Source organism: Mus caroli, unplaced genomic scaffold (assembly GCF_978045245.1).
Source record: "Mus caroli unplaced genomic scaffold, Mus_caroli_1 scaffold_34, whole genome shotgun sequence".
In the NCBI taxonomy this organism is placed as follows: Eukaryota; Metazoa; Chordata; class Mammalia; order Rodentia; family Muridae; genus Mus; species Mus caroli.
The window spans coordinates 1,766,263-1,783,992 of NW_028227289.1; the positions used below are offsets into that span (position 1 = coordinate 1,766,263).

Below are 17,730 nucleotides of genomic sequence, written 5' to 3' on the forward strand. Positions count from 1 at the left end.
TATCTTGGGTATCCTAAGTTTCTGGGCTAATATCCAACTTATCCCAATGAGTACATATTGTGTGAGTTCCTTTGTGATTGGGTTACCTCACTCAGGATGATGCCCTCCAGGTCCATCCATTTGCCTTAGAATTTCATAAATTCATTATTTTTAATAGTTGAGTAGTACTCCATTGTGTAAATGTACCACATTTTCTGTATCCATTCCTCTATTGAGGGACATCTGGGTACTATCCAGCTTCTGGCTATTATAAATAAGGCTGCTATGAACATAGTGGAGCATGTGTCCTTCATCTTCTGGATATATGCCCAGAAGAGGTATTGCAGGATCCTCTGGTAGTACTATGTCCAATTTTCTGAGGAACCGCCAGACTGATTTCCAGAGTGGTTGTACAAGCTTGCAACCCCACCAACAATGGAGGAGTGTTCCTCTTTCTCCACATCCTTGCCAGCATCTGCTGTCACCTGAATTTTTGATCTTAGCCATTCTGACTGGTGTGAGGTGGAATCTCAGGGTTGTTTTGATTTGCATTTCCCTGATGATTAAGAATGTTGAACATTTTTTCAGGTGCTTCTCTGCCATTCGGTATTCCTCAGGTAAGAATTCTTTGTTCAGCTCTGGGCCCCATTTTTTTATGGGGTTATTTGATTTTCTGGAGTCCACCTTCTTGAGTTCTTTATATATATTAGATATTAGTCCCCTATCTGATTTAGGTTAGGTAAAGATCCTTTCCCAATTTATTGGTGGTGTTTTTGTCTTATTGACCGTGTCTTTTGCCTTGCAGAAGCTTTGCAACTTTATGAGGTCCCATTTATCGATTCTCGATCTTACAGCACAAGCCTTTGCTGTTCTATTCAGGAATTTTTCCCCTGTACCCATATCTTTGAGGCTTTTCCCTACTTTCTCCTCTATAAGTTTCAGTGTCTCTGGTTTTATGTGGAGTTCTTTAATCCACTTAGATTTGACCTTAGTACAAGGAATGGACCAATTCACATTCTTCTACATGATAACCGCCAGTTGGCCCAGCACCATTTGTTGAAAATGCCATCTTTTTTCCACTGGATGGTTTTAGCTCCCTTGTCAAAGATCAAGTGACCATAGGCGTGTGGTTTCATCTCTGGGTCTTCAATTCTCTTCCATTGGTCTACTTGTCTGTCACTATACCAGTACCATGCAGTTTTTATCACAATTGCTCTGTAGTAAAGCTTTAGGTCTGGCATGGTAATTCCACCAGAGATTCTTTTATCCTTGAGAAGAGTTTTTGCTATACTAGGTTTTTTGTTATTCCAGATGAATCTGCCAATTGCCCTTTCTAATTTGTTGAAGAATTGAGTTGGAATTTTGATGGGGATTGCATTGAATCTGTAGATTGCTTTTGGCAAGATAGCCATTTTTACTATATTGATCCTGCCAATCCATGAGCATGGGATATCTTTCCATCTTCTGAGATCTTCTTTAATTTCTTTCTTCAGAGACTTGAAGTTCTTATCATACAGATCTTTCACTTCCTTAGTTAGAGTCACCCCAAGGTATTTTATATTATTTGTGACTATTGAGAAGGGTGTTGTTTCCCTAATTTCTTTCTCAGCCTGTTTATCCTTTGTGTACAAAAAGACCATTGACTTGTTTGAGTTCATTTTATATCTAGCTACTTCATTGAAGCTGTTTATCAGGTTTAGGAGTTCTCTGGTGGAATTTTTAGGGTCACTTATATATACTATCATATCATCTGCAAAAAGTGATATTGTGACTTCTTCCTTTCCAATTTGTATTCCCTTGATCTCCTTTTGTTGTCTAATTGCTCTGGCTAGGACTTCAAGTACAATGTTGAATAGGAAGGGAGAGAGTGAGCAGCCTTGTCTAGTCCCTGATTTTAGTGGGATTGCTTCCAGCTTCTCACCATTTACTTTGATGTTGACTACTGGTTTGCTGTAGATTGCTTTTATCATGTTTAGGTATGGGCCTTGAATTCCTGATCTTTCCAAGACTTTTATTATGAATGGGGTTGGATTTTGTCAAATGCTTTCTCCGCATCTAAGGAGATGATCATGTGGTTTTTGTCTTTGAGTTTGTTTATGTACTGGATTACATTGATGGATTTCCGTATATTGAACCATCCCTGCATTCCTGGGATGAAACCTACTTGGTCAGGATGGATGATTGTTTTGATGTGTTCTTGGATTTGGTTAGCGAGAACTTTATGGAGCATTTTTGCATCGATATTCATAAGGGAAATTGGTCTGAAGTTCTCTATCTTTGTTGGGTCTTTTTGTGGTTTAGGTATTTTTAGCCATCCTGACAGGTGTAAGATTAAGAATGTTAATCATTTCTTTAAGTGTTTTTCTACCATTTTTGTTTCCTTTATTGGAAAGTCTGTTTCTATGCATACCCCATTTTTAATTGGGTTGTTTTCCTGATACCCAGGGGTGCTTTTTGTATATTTTAATATTGTTCCTCTACTGGATGTAAAATTGGTAAAAATCTTTTTCCATTCTGTAGGCTGCTACTTCATAAAAATGATGTTGTCCTTTGCCATGCAGAAACCTCTGTTTTCTGAGGTCCAATTTATTGTTGATCTTAGTGTCTCTTGTAGTGGTGGTCTCTTCAGAAAGTCTTCTGTGTCAATAGGTTCAAGGCTATTTCCCATTTTCTTTATTATAAGATTCAGTGTGTCTGATTTTGTGTTGACATCTTGGATCCATTCAGAGTTGAGTTTTATGCAGAGTGATAAGATCCAATTTTAGCAGCACTATTTTTTGAACGTTGTTGAAGACAGCCCCAACAGTATGAATGTGGGGTTAGCAACAATGTAAAATAGGTGCATGCTCACTCTTGTGCGCACAGATACATATGTGGATGAATCATGCTTCAAGAAATTTTAACAACTTTATTTTTTGTCCTACTTTTCAAACAGCATAAAAATTATAGTATGTTTACTTTCTAGTCTTCTTTTAGTGAATGAATGCCAATAAAACAGTATGTTCCCCAATACCTTTACAAGAAATACATTTTACAGCTGAAGAGGTTTGCAGTCTCATAGGAGGAACAACAATATGAACTAACCAGTACCCCCCCCCAGAGCTCCCTGAGGGTGAACCACCAATCAAAGAGTACACACTGAGGGATTTGTAGCTCTAGCTGCATATGTAACAGAGGATGGCCTAGTCAATCGTCAAAGGGAGGAAAGGCCCATGGTCCTGTGAAGGTCCTATAGGGCCAGGAAGTGGGAGTGGGTGGGTTGGGGGTTAGGAGGGAGGGGATAGGAGATTTTTGGAAGGGAAACTAGGGAAGGAGATAACATTTAAAAGGTAAATAAAGAAAATATCTAATTTTAAAAAGGGAAAACACATTTTACATATGGCAGGTGGAAAGAAATCAGAACTTACATCATTTGCAACTAAGCAACTTGTTGTAGATTAACAAGTGTAAGACGGCAACATAATTTTCTCAGCCAGTTTGTCTTTATTGGTAATTAGAAAGAAAGGATCAGTTATTTACTACTCATCTTAAAAAGTAATCTTACAGAAATCTTAAAAGAATCACAATCTAAACTTTTATATTAAAAAAATACCTCGTTTCTAATTTAAATCCTCAAGGTGCATATCTATTCAACAATTATTTATTAAGTCATATCAGGAATCTGAGGACAAAAATGGGTACAAGAAATTAATCATCACCTTGCTCACAAGCCCAGCTTTATTTAGGAAAAAAAAAAAAAGGTATGTCAGTTGACACTAGTCCACTGCCACTGTTCTTGTTCCCTAACCTTAAAAACAAAAAGTAATTTAAAATGTGCCTTACATTGAGGGGGCAGAAGGGGTTTGCAGCCCTATAGGAGGAACAACAATATGAACTAACCACTACCCCTGGGCCACCCAGGGACTAAATCACCAACCAAGTAGTACACATGGAGGGACTCATGCCTCCAGCTGCATATGTAGCAGAGGATGGCCTAGTTGGTCATCAGTGGGAGGAGAGGCCCTTGGTCCTGTGAATACTTGATGTCCCAGAGCAGGGAGGCAGAAGTGGGTAGGTGGGTGGGGATACACCCTCATGGAAATGGGGAGAGGGAATGGGATGGGAGCTTCAAAGGGGAACAAAGAAAGGAGATAACATTTGAAATGTAAATAAAGAAAATATCCAATAAAAAAAAGTTTAAAAAGGGAAAAAATGTGCCTTTCTAAATTTCCCCCCAATGTTTTCTATGTCAAAGGCACTAGCAGAAACATCTTAATCTAACTTCATTAACATTCTATATCTTCAAATTCTAAGGGTGGCCATCACTGCTAACATTTTACATCTCTAAATTCTTTCCAAAGATGGTAGTTGATCACTATCTTCTCCAACAGTAATGCTTTAAAACAAAAGTTCAATCACTAATATAGTAGGTGCCAGTGGAACTGCCCACTGTGGGCCTGGAAAACCTCTTAGAGGTTTCATACAACTCATAGATTATGAGGGCACCAAGCAGAATGGAACTTAATAGCATATAAGTCCTCAATACACTTAGTCCTAAGACTCTTCCTTTCTGAGGTACACCCATGGTGGTTGTGCTAACTGGTGGCCTGCATTCAGTGAGTTCTAAAGCTGTTTTGCCATACCCTCTACACAGCCATCAACAGAAGATCTGTTGTTTTCTTTCCAGTGTGTGTTTCTAGCTATATCAAAGATCAACTGTCCATTGGTGTGCAAATATACATCTTGGTTTTCAGTTCAACTCTTTTTCTGCCAGTAAAATAACTACCAATACTGTAGCTATACAGTAAACTTGAAATCTGATACGGTAATAGCTCCAATAGTTCTTTTTCTATTCAGGATTGTCTTAACTATCCTGGGCATTTATGTTTCCATATGAAGCTAAGAATTGTTCTTTCAAGATCTGTGAAGAATGATTTTGGAATTTTGATCAAGACTGCATTTAATCTGTTAGCTAGCTTTTGGTAGTGTAGTGGCTATTCCTGACTAAACTTGACTATATTTGGAATGAACTACAATCCAGAATTGGAATGCTCACCAGTGACCCTAATCTGGAGGCTGGGAGATAGAAGTTTCTGATCCGGATCTTGATATGGAGATCTTGAGGCATAGTAGTTATGGAACACACCTATAATCTGGGCTACACCTTCTGCTGGAGACCATATAAGGACATTGGAAGAAGGGAGTCTCGCTCTTGATCCTTTGCCTGCTTGCCATCCATGTGGAACTGAGTAACTGCTAGATCCTTGGAGTTCCATTCACAGCTGCAACTGAACCATTGTTGAGAATTGGACTGCAGATTGTAAGTCATCAATAAATTCCTTTACTATATAGACTGTGACTCTAGAGAACCCTGACTAATACAGAAGTTGCTACCAGGAGTGGTTCTAGGGGAACAGAAGTATAAGGATGAGTCTTTTAAAATACTGGAATTGGCTTGTTGATTCACCAGTACTTTCAACTACTGAAACCTCACCAGATTCTCTTCCTCCTGGGAGCTCAGAGAATTTTGAAGACCCATAGTTGAAACTATATTTCAAACTTAAAGAAGCTAATCCCTTGATTTTCTTCATGAATTGGGTGATTCAGTATACAAAGCTTTCTACAAGATGGAGAAAAAAATCAGTAAGTGATTTTACTGGCTGGCTGCTCTTAGTATCTGGGGAAAAAATAGGCTCCAGACACAAGTAAACAATCTAAAAGTTCCTAAGTGTGTCCTTGAAGAGAATCTTCTCTCCTGCAGCCATAGAGCTCAAGTTGCAGAAAATCAAACTGAAACCCTCATTGTAAGGTTGGCTGAACTATAGCGAAAATTCAAGTCTCAGCCCCAGAGAGTGTCGACAGTTAAAGTAAGGGCACTAATTGGCAAAGAATGGGATCCTATAACTTGGGATGGGGATGTGTGGGAAGACTATGTTGAAGCTGAGAATTTTGAATCTTCAGATTCTCAAGGGTTTGCCCCATGTGAGGAAGTAGTACCCTCAGCCCCACCCCTTGAAATAATGCTTTCCCCACATGAGGAAATTAAATCAGCAGTGACTTTCACTGAAGAAAATGCCAGACAAGACAATACTGATGTTTCTCAAGGCCCTCTGAGTGGGGATTCTAGGTTTAATATGGAAGTTCGCACAGTTAAAAAAAGGTGTGTGTGTTTGTGTGGTTGACTGAAATGTTTATCAAAAGATGGCCTACTGGAAATGACTTGGAGATGCCTGATATTCTGTGGCTTAGTGTTGACGAAGGGATTTTAGGACTTAGGGAAATTGCAATGCTAGAGGATATATTGTGTAAAACCTAATCTTCCACAATGGGAAGGTCCAGAAGGTATGCCCTTTACCAACTCTGTAAGATGCAAACTGGTGAGAGGGGCACCAGCACATATGAAGGGTTTTGTTCTTTCCCTTTTCCTTGTGTCAGACCTTAGCATTGAAGATGCTTCTGCTCAATTAGATGAATTCACTGGGTTTAGTTGGATTCCGAGGTAACAAGGGCCAGGTGGCAGCATTGAATCGCTGGAGACAAGGTGATCCTAGTTATTATAATGGACAGCGTAGACAAAAGAATGTTTATAATAACATACCTAGTAATGGTCAGCACAGGAGAGGTGAAATTTATAATGGCATGACTTGCTTGGACATTTGATACTTGCTAATTAATCATGGTGTTTCCAGGAACGAAATACATAGGAAACCTACTGCATATCTGTTTGATCTGTATAAGCAAAAAAATTCTCAAACAAATGAAAGAAAGGCTACATTAGATAGTAAACGGCAATCTCAGCCAGTGAATCAATTTCCAGATTTGAGCCAGTTTGCAGATCCGGAACCCCTTGAATGAGGGAGTGGCCAGGTTCCCCTGAGGAAGGATCTTAATAAAGATACCTAAAAGTTTTGCTGTTACCATTTCTCCAGTTCTTCCCCAGAGGGACCTACGGCCTTTTACAAGGGTAACTGTACACTGGGGGAAAGGAAATAATCAGACTTTCTGGGGTCTGTTGGATACTGATTCTGAGTTGACACTGATCCCAGGAGATCCAAAGAAACATTGCGTCCCTCCAGTTAAAGTAGGGGCAGGTGATTAATAGAGTTTTGACCTATGTCTGACTCACAGTAGGTCCAGTAGGTACCCGAACACATCCTGTGGTCATTTCCCCATTTCCAGAATGTATAATTGGGATAGATATACTCAGAAATTGGCAGAATTCTCATATTGGTTCCCTGAACTGTAGAATGAGGGCTATTATGGTTGGAAAGGCTAAATGGAAGCCTTTAGAGTTGCCTCTGCCAAAGAAAATAGTGAATCAAAAACAGTATCATATTCCTGGAGGAATTGCAGAAATTACTGCCACTATCAAGGACTTGAAAGATGCAGGGCTGGTGGTTCCAACCATATCTCCCTTTAACTCTCCTATCTGGCCAGTGCAGAAAACAGATGGATCATGGAGAATGACAGTTGATTATTGAAAACTAAATCAGGTAGTAACTCCAATTGCAACTGCAGTACCAGATGTAGTTTCATTACTTGAGCAAATTATAACACATCTCCTAGCACCTGGTATGCTGCTATTGATCTGGCAAATGCCTTCTTCTCTGTACCTGTCCATAAGGACCACCAGAAGCAGTTTGCTTTCAGTTGGCAAGGCCAACAGTATACCTTCACAGTTTTGCCTCAAGGATATATTAACTCTCCTGCCCTGTGTCATAATTTAGTTAGAAGGGATCTTGATCATTTGACTCTTCCACAGAATATCACATATCAATGTATGCACTATATTGATGACATTATGCTGATTGGACCAAGTGAACAGGAAGTAGCAACCACTTTGGACTCATTGGTAACACATATGCGTATCAAAGGATGGGAAATAAATCCAACCAAAATTCAAGGACCATCTACCTCAGTGAACTTCTTAGGAGTCCAGTGGTGTGGGGCATGTAGAGATATTCCTTCTAAGGTGAAAGATAAGTTATTGCACCTGGCCCTCCTACAACCAAGAAAGAAGCACAACGTTTAGTGGGTCTATTTGGATTCTGGAGACAGCACATCCCTCACTTACTTTGGCCTATTTACCAAGTGACTCAGAAAGCTGCTTTGTGTGGGGCCTGGAACAGGAACAGGGCCTTCAACAGATCCAGGCTGCTGTGCAGGCTGCTCTACCACTTGGACCAGATGATCCAGCAGACACGATGGTACTTTAGGTGTCTGTGGCTGATAGAGATGCTGTTTGGAGCCTCTGGAAGACCACTGTAGGTGAATCACAGAAGAGACCTTTGGGATTTTGGAGCAAAGCTCTACCATCATCTGCAGACAACTATTCTCCCTTTGAAAAACAGCTCTTGGCCTGCTATTGGGCCTTAGTGGAAACTGAATGTTTGACAATAGGACACCAAGTTGCTATGCGACCTGAACTACCCATCATGAGCTGGGTGCTATCAGACCCTGCAAGTCATAAAGTGGGACGTGCACAGCAGCAGTCTATTATCAAATGGAAGTGGTATTTATGTGATTGGGCCAGAGCAGGTCCTGAAGGCACAAACAAGTTAAGTTGCTCAAATGCTAAAACCACCATCCTGCATGTAATGCCTCTATCCACGGACTGACAGAATGCCTTATCTATCGTCATGGTATTCCACACAGTATTGCTTCTGACCAAGGAACTCATTTCACAGCCAGAGAAGTGCGACAGTGGGCCCACGATCATGGAATTCACTGGTCTTACCACATTCCCCATCATCCTGAAGCAGCTGGTCTTATAGAAAGATGGAATGGCCTTTTGAAGACACAGTTACAGGGCCAATTAGGTGGTAGCAGCATGGAAGGCTGGGTCAGAGTTCTTCAGAAGGCAGTATATGCTTTGAATCAACATTCAATATATGGTGCAGTTTCCCCCATAGCCAGGATCCATGGCTCCAGGAATCAAGGGGTGGAAAAGGGAATAGTTCCACTTACTATCACTCCTAGTGACCCTTTAGGAAATTTTTTGCTTCCTGTCCCCATAACTCTAGGTTCTCCTGGACTAGAAGTTTTGTCTCCAGAGGGGGGAGTACAACAAACATTCCATTGAACTGGAAACTCAGACTTCCCCCTGGTCATTTTGGGCTTCTAATGCCCTTAAACCAACAGGCTAAAAAAAGGAATAACTGTTAGGAGGGGGTGATAGATCCAGATTACCATGGGGAACTTGGATTACCTCTTCACAATGGAGGTAAGCAAGATTATGTCTGGAATGTAGGTGATCCCTTAGGGTGTCTCTTAGTACTAGGAGGTCCTGTGAATAAAGTCAATGGGAAACTACAACAGCTTAATCCGAGCAGGAATGGCAAAGGATGAAGACCCATCAGGAATGAAGGTATGGGTCAATCCTCCAGGAAAAGAGCCAAGAAGACCTGCTAAGGTGCTTGTCGAAGGTGAAGGAAATACAGAATGGGTAGTAGAGGAAGGTAGTTATAAATACCAATTAAGGCCACATAACTAGTTGCAGAAATGAGGATTATAAAGTAATATGAATGCTCCTGTCTTATTTTGTTAACAAATACATTTGTCTTTCTTCCAACTTCTTTAACATCAATTTGTATTTAAGTTGAGACACTAAAAGGGTGTTCCCATGGGACATTGCCCCATTGTAAATTTACAAATTTGCTTGCAATTGTACGAGGGATAGTTATATCATGTTAGGCTTATTTACAACATTGTTATTGTTTCATGTGGACATGAGATATTATTTGTGTCAAGTTGACAAGGGGTGGAGTGGATTGTAGTGGCTATTCCTTGTTGTCAACTTGACTGTATTTGGAATGAACTACAATCCAGAATTGGAAGGCTCACTAGTGACCCCTAATCTGGAGGCTGGGATAGAAGTTTCTGATCTGGATCTTGGTATGGAGGGAGATCTTGAGGCATAGTGGGTAGGGTTTCCAGAAGATTAAGACAGGGAGATCTGGGATTAAAGGTGTGGTGCAACACACCTTTAATCTGGGTTACACCTTCTGCTGGAGACCATATAAGGACATTAGCTCTTGCTCCTTCGCCTTCTTGCCATGTGGGACTGAGTAACTGCTAGATCCTTGGACTTCCATTCACAGCTACTACTAAACCATTGTTGAGAATTGGACTGCAGACTGTCAGTCATTAAAAAATTCCTTTACTATATAGAGACTATCCGTAAGTTCCGTGACTCTAGAGAACCCTGACTAATACAGGTAGGATGGCCATTTTCACAGTGTTACTCTTAAGACTCATTAGCATGGAAGATATTTCCATCATTTGATATTTTCTTCAATTTCTTTCTTCAATGTCTGTATCATACAAGACTTTCAAATGCTTGGCTCAGAGTTACCCCAAGATATTTTATGTTACTCACAGCTATTGTCAAAGATGTGGCAAATTAATTTCACAGAGCTGAGGGAGAGGGGAAAATTGCAGTTTAACCAACCTGCTTTCTTGGTAATGTAGTTTGGGGAGAATCCCAAGGAGTAGATAGTGAAGATGGGTTCTGGGACCAAGCAATAAATGGGTGAAAGGTTAGGATAAAAAAGATCTCTAATCCACTGTAAATGGGGAAAAGGGCAGATCTGAGGCTGTAATAAGTGTTCTATTGCAGAGGGAGGGATTAGATTGGGGGATTGATTGAATTTGGAGAAGCAGAGTAAGGAATCCTTCAGTTAGTCTACCTTCTTCCTTGAATTGAGTCTGAAGGTCTAACCTTTTTTTCACAGGTTTATTTTATTTATTTGCATTTCAAATTTTGAACCCCTTCCCAGTCTTCCCCTCCAGAAACCTCCCATGCCATTCCTCCTTCCCCTGCCTCTAAGAGGGTAATCCCCCAACAACCCACTCACTTGTACCTCACCCCTCTAGCATTCCCCTACCCTGGGGCATAAAGCCTTCACAGGACTAAGGACCTCCCCTCACTCTGATACCAGAAAAGGCCATCCTCAGTTACATATGCAGCTAGAGCCATGGATTCCCTCCATGTGTACTCTTTAGTTGGTGGTTTTAGTCCTGGGAACTCTGAGGGATCTAGTTAACTGATACTGTTGTTCTTACTGGGTTGCAATGGAGCATCTTTTGAGTATATGCCCAGGAGTGGTATAGCTGGGTTCTGAGGAACCTTCAGACTGATTTCCAGAGTGGTTGTAACAGCTTGCAGTCCCACCAGCAATGGAGGAGTACTCCTCTTTGTCCACATCCTTGCCAGCATCTGCTGTCACCTGAGTTTTTGATCTTCGCCATTCTGACTTTTGTGAGATGAAATCTCAGGGTCATTTTTATTTGCATTTCCCTGATGACTGAGGATATTGAACATTTCTTTAGGTGTTTATCAGCTGTTAGTTATTCCTCAGTTGAGAGTTCTTTCTTTAGCTCTGCACCCCATTTTTTACTAGGGTTATTTGGTTCACTAGAGTTTAACTTCTTAAGTTCTTTCTATATTAGTCCTCTATCAGATGTAGTATTTTCCCAATCTGTGGGTTGCTGTTTTGTCCTATTGACAGTGTCCTTTGCCTTACAGAAACTTTGCAATTTTATGGGGCAAATGTTGGTCTTAGGACCTGAACCATTGGTGTCGTATTCAGGAAAATTTTCCCTGTGCCTATGTGTTTGAGGCTCTTCTCCCACATTCTTTTCTTTTAGATTCAGTGTATCAGGTTTTATGTGGATGTCCTTGATCCACTTGAACTTGAGCTTTGCACAAGGAGGTAAAAATGAATCAATTTGCAGTCTTCTCTAAGATAGGTCATTCTGTATGTAAAACAAATTTTTAAATTTTGTGTGGTGGAGCTGGAGAGATGGCTTAGTGTTTAAGAGCACTGACTGCTCTTCCAGAGGTCCAGAGTTCAGTGCCCAGCAACCACATGGTGGCTCACAATGATATTTAATGAGATCTGATGCCTTCTCTGGTGTGTCTGAAGACTGCTACATTGTACTTATGTACATAAATAATTCCTTTAAAATATGTGAGTTGTATGTACATGTGTGTGTGTGTGTGTGTGTGTGTGTCTGTATGGTATATGTGTATGTGTATAAAACAGTATACCTTCTAACACTTATGCAACTCATATTTTTGCAAAAGTATGCTTTAAGTTGAGGTTTATCTTCTTTCAAAACTAGAGTTAGTGTAGGTTTTAAAGTGATGACTCAGTGGTTAAACTCACTTGTTGTGCCTGTGATTCCCTTCATCATTCATTATATACTAGATCAGGTTGACTTGGTGTACTGGCTAGTTTTGTGTCAACTTGACACATCTGGAGTTATCACAGAGAAAGGAGCTTCATTTGAGGAAATGCCTCCATGAGATCCAGCTGTAAGGCATTTTCTCAATTAGTGATCAAGGGGGAAAGACCCCTTGTGGGTGAGACCATCTCTGGGCTGGTAGTCTTGGGTTCTATAAGAGAGCAAGCTGAGCAAGCCAGGGGGATGCAAGCCAGTAAAGAACATCCCTCCATGGCCTCTGCATCATCTCCTGCTTTCTGACCTGCTTGAGTTCCAGTCCTGACTTCTTTGGTGATGAACAGCAGCATGGAAGTATAAGCCAAATAAACCCTTTCCTCCCCAACTTGCTTCTTGGTCATGATGTTTGTGCAGGAATAGAAACCCTGACTAAGACACTTGGAATAATGTGAAAGGAAATATTTTTCTCATTTCTAACCTTCCCCAAAATCATAGTTAAATGATTATAACCAGATTAATGTAGGCCATAGAATCAATCTCTTTCCCTCCCCTCCCCTCCCGCCCCATCCCGTCCCATCCCCTCATGTCATGTAGCTTAAGAAAATTCTCTTCATATTTTTTTTGAGAGTATCATGAGCAAATAATAAATTTCAGCTATGACTTTTGTATTTGTCATGTTTCTGTGTAGATTTTCATCTTTTAGGTGTTAATTCAATGTACTACCATAATTTATTTTTTGGAATTAAGCCATTCTTTTTTTTAATCTGCATTGTTTTTTATTTAATTTTTATTAGATATTTTCTTTAGTTACATTTCAAATGTTATCCCCTTTCCTACATTCCCCACAATGAAACCTATATATGATGATACTGTTTTATACATTTCAGAGACTATGTATCCTACTTTCAAGTATTTTATGGAGGATTTCTTCTTTTGTATTCATGATAAATACAATTTAATTTTCATTTTGTTCTTATGTGTTATGTTTGTCATGATCATGCTATTTTTATGCCATGGGTTGTAAGCATTTGTTTTCCAATTTTCTATAAGAAATTATGAAAATTGTATATTCTTTAAAGAAACGTTCACTGATGAGTCATCTAGGCTTACAAATGTCCTTTATAGAATTTTTTTTATAATGTGTGCTCATTTTTTAACAAAAATACAACTATTATAATTTTCAAAAAAAAAATCACTTTGTTGCTTGCTGTTCAATTCTCAGCTCAGTAACTGTAACTCTAGTCCAAGAGAATCTGAAACCCATCTTTTTCATGCCGCCAGAGCACCCATGTACATTAAAAATTAAATCTTCTGCCCCAAAAATCACAAATATTCTTAGTAAATTAAGCTTTTTGAATTTTTTGTGGTTATACTGCTTTACCATAAGTAGGAAACATTTGTTCTTAGCTAATGGAAGTAAAGTAGCATTATTACTTTGTAATTCAAGAGTCATAATATTTTAAGTTAACTACTATATTTTAAGTAACAAGTTCATATAACTATGTCCCTTATAATATGTTGAATATTACTGGGCTTCTTTTTTGAGTTTTATAATTCAATGTTTTTTTTCTTCCAGAGCATTTCGTGGAAAACACTTGTCTTTTACAGTACGATTTCCAAACCAGGGCAAAGAAGTTGAGGATTTGGACATATTGTCTCATACAAATGCTACCATTGGTTCTGTGCGACGCTGCATTCTCAGTCGTATGAATGTCAATGTAGCCTGTACAAAAATTGAACTGTTTATAGGTGGAGAGTTAATAGAGTCTGAAGATGACAGAAAACTAGTTGAACAGTTAAATTTGAAAGATAAATCAGTAAGTAAATATAATATTCAAACATTCTCCCAAATTTGTGTTTCCTTTATTAGTCAAGTTTCTTGACCATTATTTATTATGTGCATGGTTTTTTTGATAGCTGGATTATAACTAACGAGGTAGATGTGTGGTGATGCATATTTTAATTCTAGCACTTAGTATCTGCCTACTTTAAATACAAGGTTACAGGCCTCTCAGACTCTGTAGAGTAAGACTGTTTCTTTAAAAATTTATTAAATATAAAAAGTTAGATATCACAGGATTTTAGATAAAGAAAATCTGTATTCTCCCTGTTACATCCAAGAGTAAGATATAGGAAAATTATTTCATGCTTACTGATTTTCTTTATACAGTCTCCCAAATAATACATTTATAAATATTTGTATACAATTTGAATTGTATTATATCTAACTAATATAAAAATAAAATAAGCATTTTGTATAGATTCTTTGAAGATGGTAAACTGATGATGGATGACTTTAGGATCTATGGAATTAATATCCAACAGAAAGTTATGCATACATTGTACATAAGTGGATTTTTATAAATAGTTATATTACACTAATTTTTAAAGGTGCTTTTAAAAACAAACTTGAGAATAATCTTTTGATATCCTTTGGTTCTTTGTTTTCTAAACATCTTTCATGTTTACTTCATCATTATCATTTTCAGCTAATTACTGCTAAATTTATACAAATAAATTCCAACATGCCTTCAAGTCCTGATAGCTCATCTGATTCATCAGCTGGACCTCCTGGAAACCATAGTCATAATAACTACAGAGATGTTTCCAATCCAGAAATGGAAAAGTGTTTACCTGGGGTGGTGAGTAATTACTGTCTACAAGGGATTACCTTTTCATTTAGAAATATGAGGAGATAATGTAGAATGTTTCTGTTTCCAAGTTTAAAATTTTACCTATAGATAAAAACAAATAATTGAAGTTAGTAACTTTTAAGTGGATTCTGGAAATGATACAATTTATAAGTTACATCAAATTAATGATTATAACCTGCATTCATAACAACCCATGTGTACACATGGTATATCAAAAGAAATCATTCCTACCTTTAACTTAATTGGCCCTTTATCCTTTTAAAAGATAAATATTAAAGTAATTTTTCTAACAACTTGAGTGTCAAGTTTGGATTCTTATTACAAATATAAATTTGACTTCTAAGTTAGTGTCTTAGTTATGTCTCCCTTTCCAAGGTTGTTAACACCCATAACCAAAGCAGCTTACAAAAAAAAAAAAAAAAAATGGAGAAAGAGTTTATTTGTGGCCTACAGCTCAGAGGTTTAAAGTCTGTGACCATTGTAGTGGTAAGCATGGTACTGCTGCACACATCTTTTGAGACCCAGCCACAAAGCACAAAAAGCTAACAGTGACATACATCTTAACTAAATACCACACCTCTTAATTTTTCCAAACAGTTCCACCAACTGAAAACCAAGTATTCAAGTCAGCGAGCCTATAAGAGATATTCTCATTTAAACATGTGATTTGCCCTTCACATTTGAGTGGCATATGAAATTGTAATTCACAAAATAATAGATTGATACACAAAAATTACTCTAATTGAGAAAACATTAAGTGATATATTTGTATTGTAAAGAGTCAATAGATTCCAGCTAAGCATTGCAGCACACATTGTTTGGGTTTTTTTGTTTGTTTATTTTGTTTTGTTTTTACTGGTTCTTATTTATTTACATTTCAGATGTTATCCCCCTTATCATTAAATTGTATCATTTCCAGAATCCCCTCCACAAACCCTCTATTCCATCCCCCTCAGCACTGCTTCTATGAGGGTGCTCCTCCACCCACTCCTGCCTCCTAGCCATGGCATTCAGGGCATTGATCCTTCTCAAAACCAAGGGTCTCTCCTCCCTTTGATGCCTGATAAGGCCATCCTCTGCTACATTTGCAGCTGGAGCTGTGGGTCGCTCCATGAGCACTCTTTGGTTGGTGGTTTAGTCCTGGGAGCTCAGGGGGTGGGGGGGGGGGCTGGCTGTTTCATATTATGTATGGATGTATGTTCTTAGTATGGAGTTGCAATCTCCTTCAGCTCCTTCACTCCTTACCCTAACTCCTCTGTTGTGGTTCCTTGTGCTCAGTCAGATGGTTGGCTTCCAGCATCTGCATCTGTATTGGTCAGGCTCTGTTAGAGCCTCTCAGGAAACATCCATATCAGACTCCTGTCAGTAAGCACTTCTTGGCATCAGAAATAGTGTCTGGGTTTCATATCTACAGATGGGATGGATCCCTGGGTGGGGCAGTCTCTGGATGGCCTTTCTTTCAGTCTCTGATCCATTCTGTCCTTGCATTTCCTTTAGACAGAAACAATTCTGAATTAATATTTTTGAGAAGGGTACAGCACATGTTGTTAATTCCTTCACTGTGGAGAAAAATAGCTTCTTTTGAATTTGAGGCCAGACTAGTCAAGATAGCAAGCATTGGGCTAACAAAGGCTACCTATTTTTTTTTTAAGAAATAGATAATGAAAACTGAAAAGATTAAGGAGATAATTCAATTGAAAAATTATTTCCTCCAAGGGGGTCTCACTGGGGGAGGAAGCTACTCTTAAGACCAGCAGAAAACAAACAATATAATCTTTGAAGGTTCCTTGTCTCAGGGCTTTTTCTTTCTCTGTTTCTAGGAGTTTGTTCTATGTTTATTGGGATTTTTTTAGTTTTTAAATTTTTATCTTCATTTTGTTTAACCCTATGGGTCCTTTGTTTTATTGCTTCTGGTTTTGTATTCTCATTGGATTTCTGAGCATTTGAATGGGAAGGTCTCTATCCTTTTCTTGTGTCTTCCCTCGGGCTCTTTTTCTTCTGTTTATTTTGTTTTGTCTTATCAGTATATTTGTGTTTCATGACATTTTGTTAGTATCTCTTAGATCTGATTGAAGGAAGTTTGGGAAGAGCTGGATTAATAAGAGGGGAAAATGTAGTAAGGATATATTGTGTGAAAAAATGTATTTAAAAATTTTAGAGAGGGAGATCATTTCAAAAAAATAAGTAATGGGTGCAAAGATAAGTTTTAAGGCCATTTTTTGGTTAAATTTTTGTTAATAAACCTATCCAGTGTTTAATTTAACCAACTTTAAGTTTTATTTGTTCCATTATATAGATAATGTCACTGCAGCCCAGATACATATCTTTCCTTTGGCAAGTTGCAGACTTAGGTAGCGTGTTGACTATGCCAACTCTTAGAGATGGAGCAAGAATACTTATGAAACTTATGCCACCAGGTAAATAAAATAAATGGTCTATCCAGTCATGTTGCATACTATCAAATAAGAATGCTGACAAATCTAAATTGTACTGTATGAAGTGTTTTCTCCTGTCTTTCCTTGTTGAATTTCCTCATGAATATTTTCACTGGTTAGAAAAATAATTGGGTACACTGTCCTTTTTTCAGGAGCTTTGAAAAAACTTACATTACAGTTTAAGAAGTCAGGACTGGCCGGGCGTGGTGGCGCACGCCTTTAATCCCAGCACTTGGGAGGCAGAGGCAGGCGGATTTCTGAGTTCGAGGCCAGCCTGGTCTACAAAGTGAGTTCCAGGACAGCCAGGGCTATATAGAGAAACCCTGTCTCAAAAAACAAAAACAAACAAACAAAAAAAAAAAAAAAGAAGAAGTCAGGACTGTTCAAAGACTAAAATGAAGGAAATTCTTTGTCCTTAGATATTAACTTCCATTATTATTTCAAAAAAAAGAAAAAAAAAACACTTTCAGCTTTTAATCCTTCATTTGAAGTCCCCC

The 17,730-nt window shown here is 38.6% G+C and overlaps 1 protein-coding gene across 4 annotated transcripts in view; it reads left to right on the forward strand.

Annotated features, from left to right (window-relative positions):
* LOC146999830 (ubiquitin carboxyl-terminal hydrolase 9Y) overlaps window positions 1-17,730 on the forward strand; it is a 173,674-nt gene that overhangs the window by 89,901 nt on the left and 66,043 nt on the right. For all 4 annotated transcript variants that reach the window (XM_085834416.1, XM_085834414.1, XM_085834415.1 and 1 more), the window contains 3 exons: window positions 13,721-13,961; window positions 14,634-14,786; window positions 17,095-17,215. In XM_085834416.1, coding sequence (XP_085690542.1) covers window positions 13,721-13,961; window positions 14,634-14,786; window positions 17,095-17,215 — 515 coding nt within the window. The remainder of the gene's footprint in view (window positions 1-13,720; window positions 13,962-14,633; window positions 14,787-17,094; window positions 17,216-17,730) is intronic.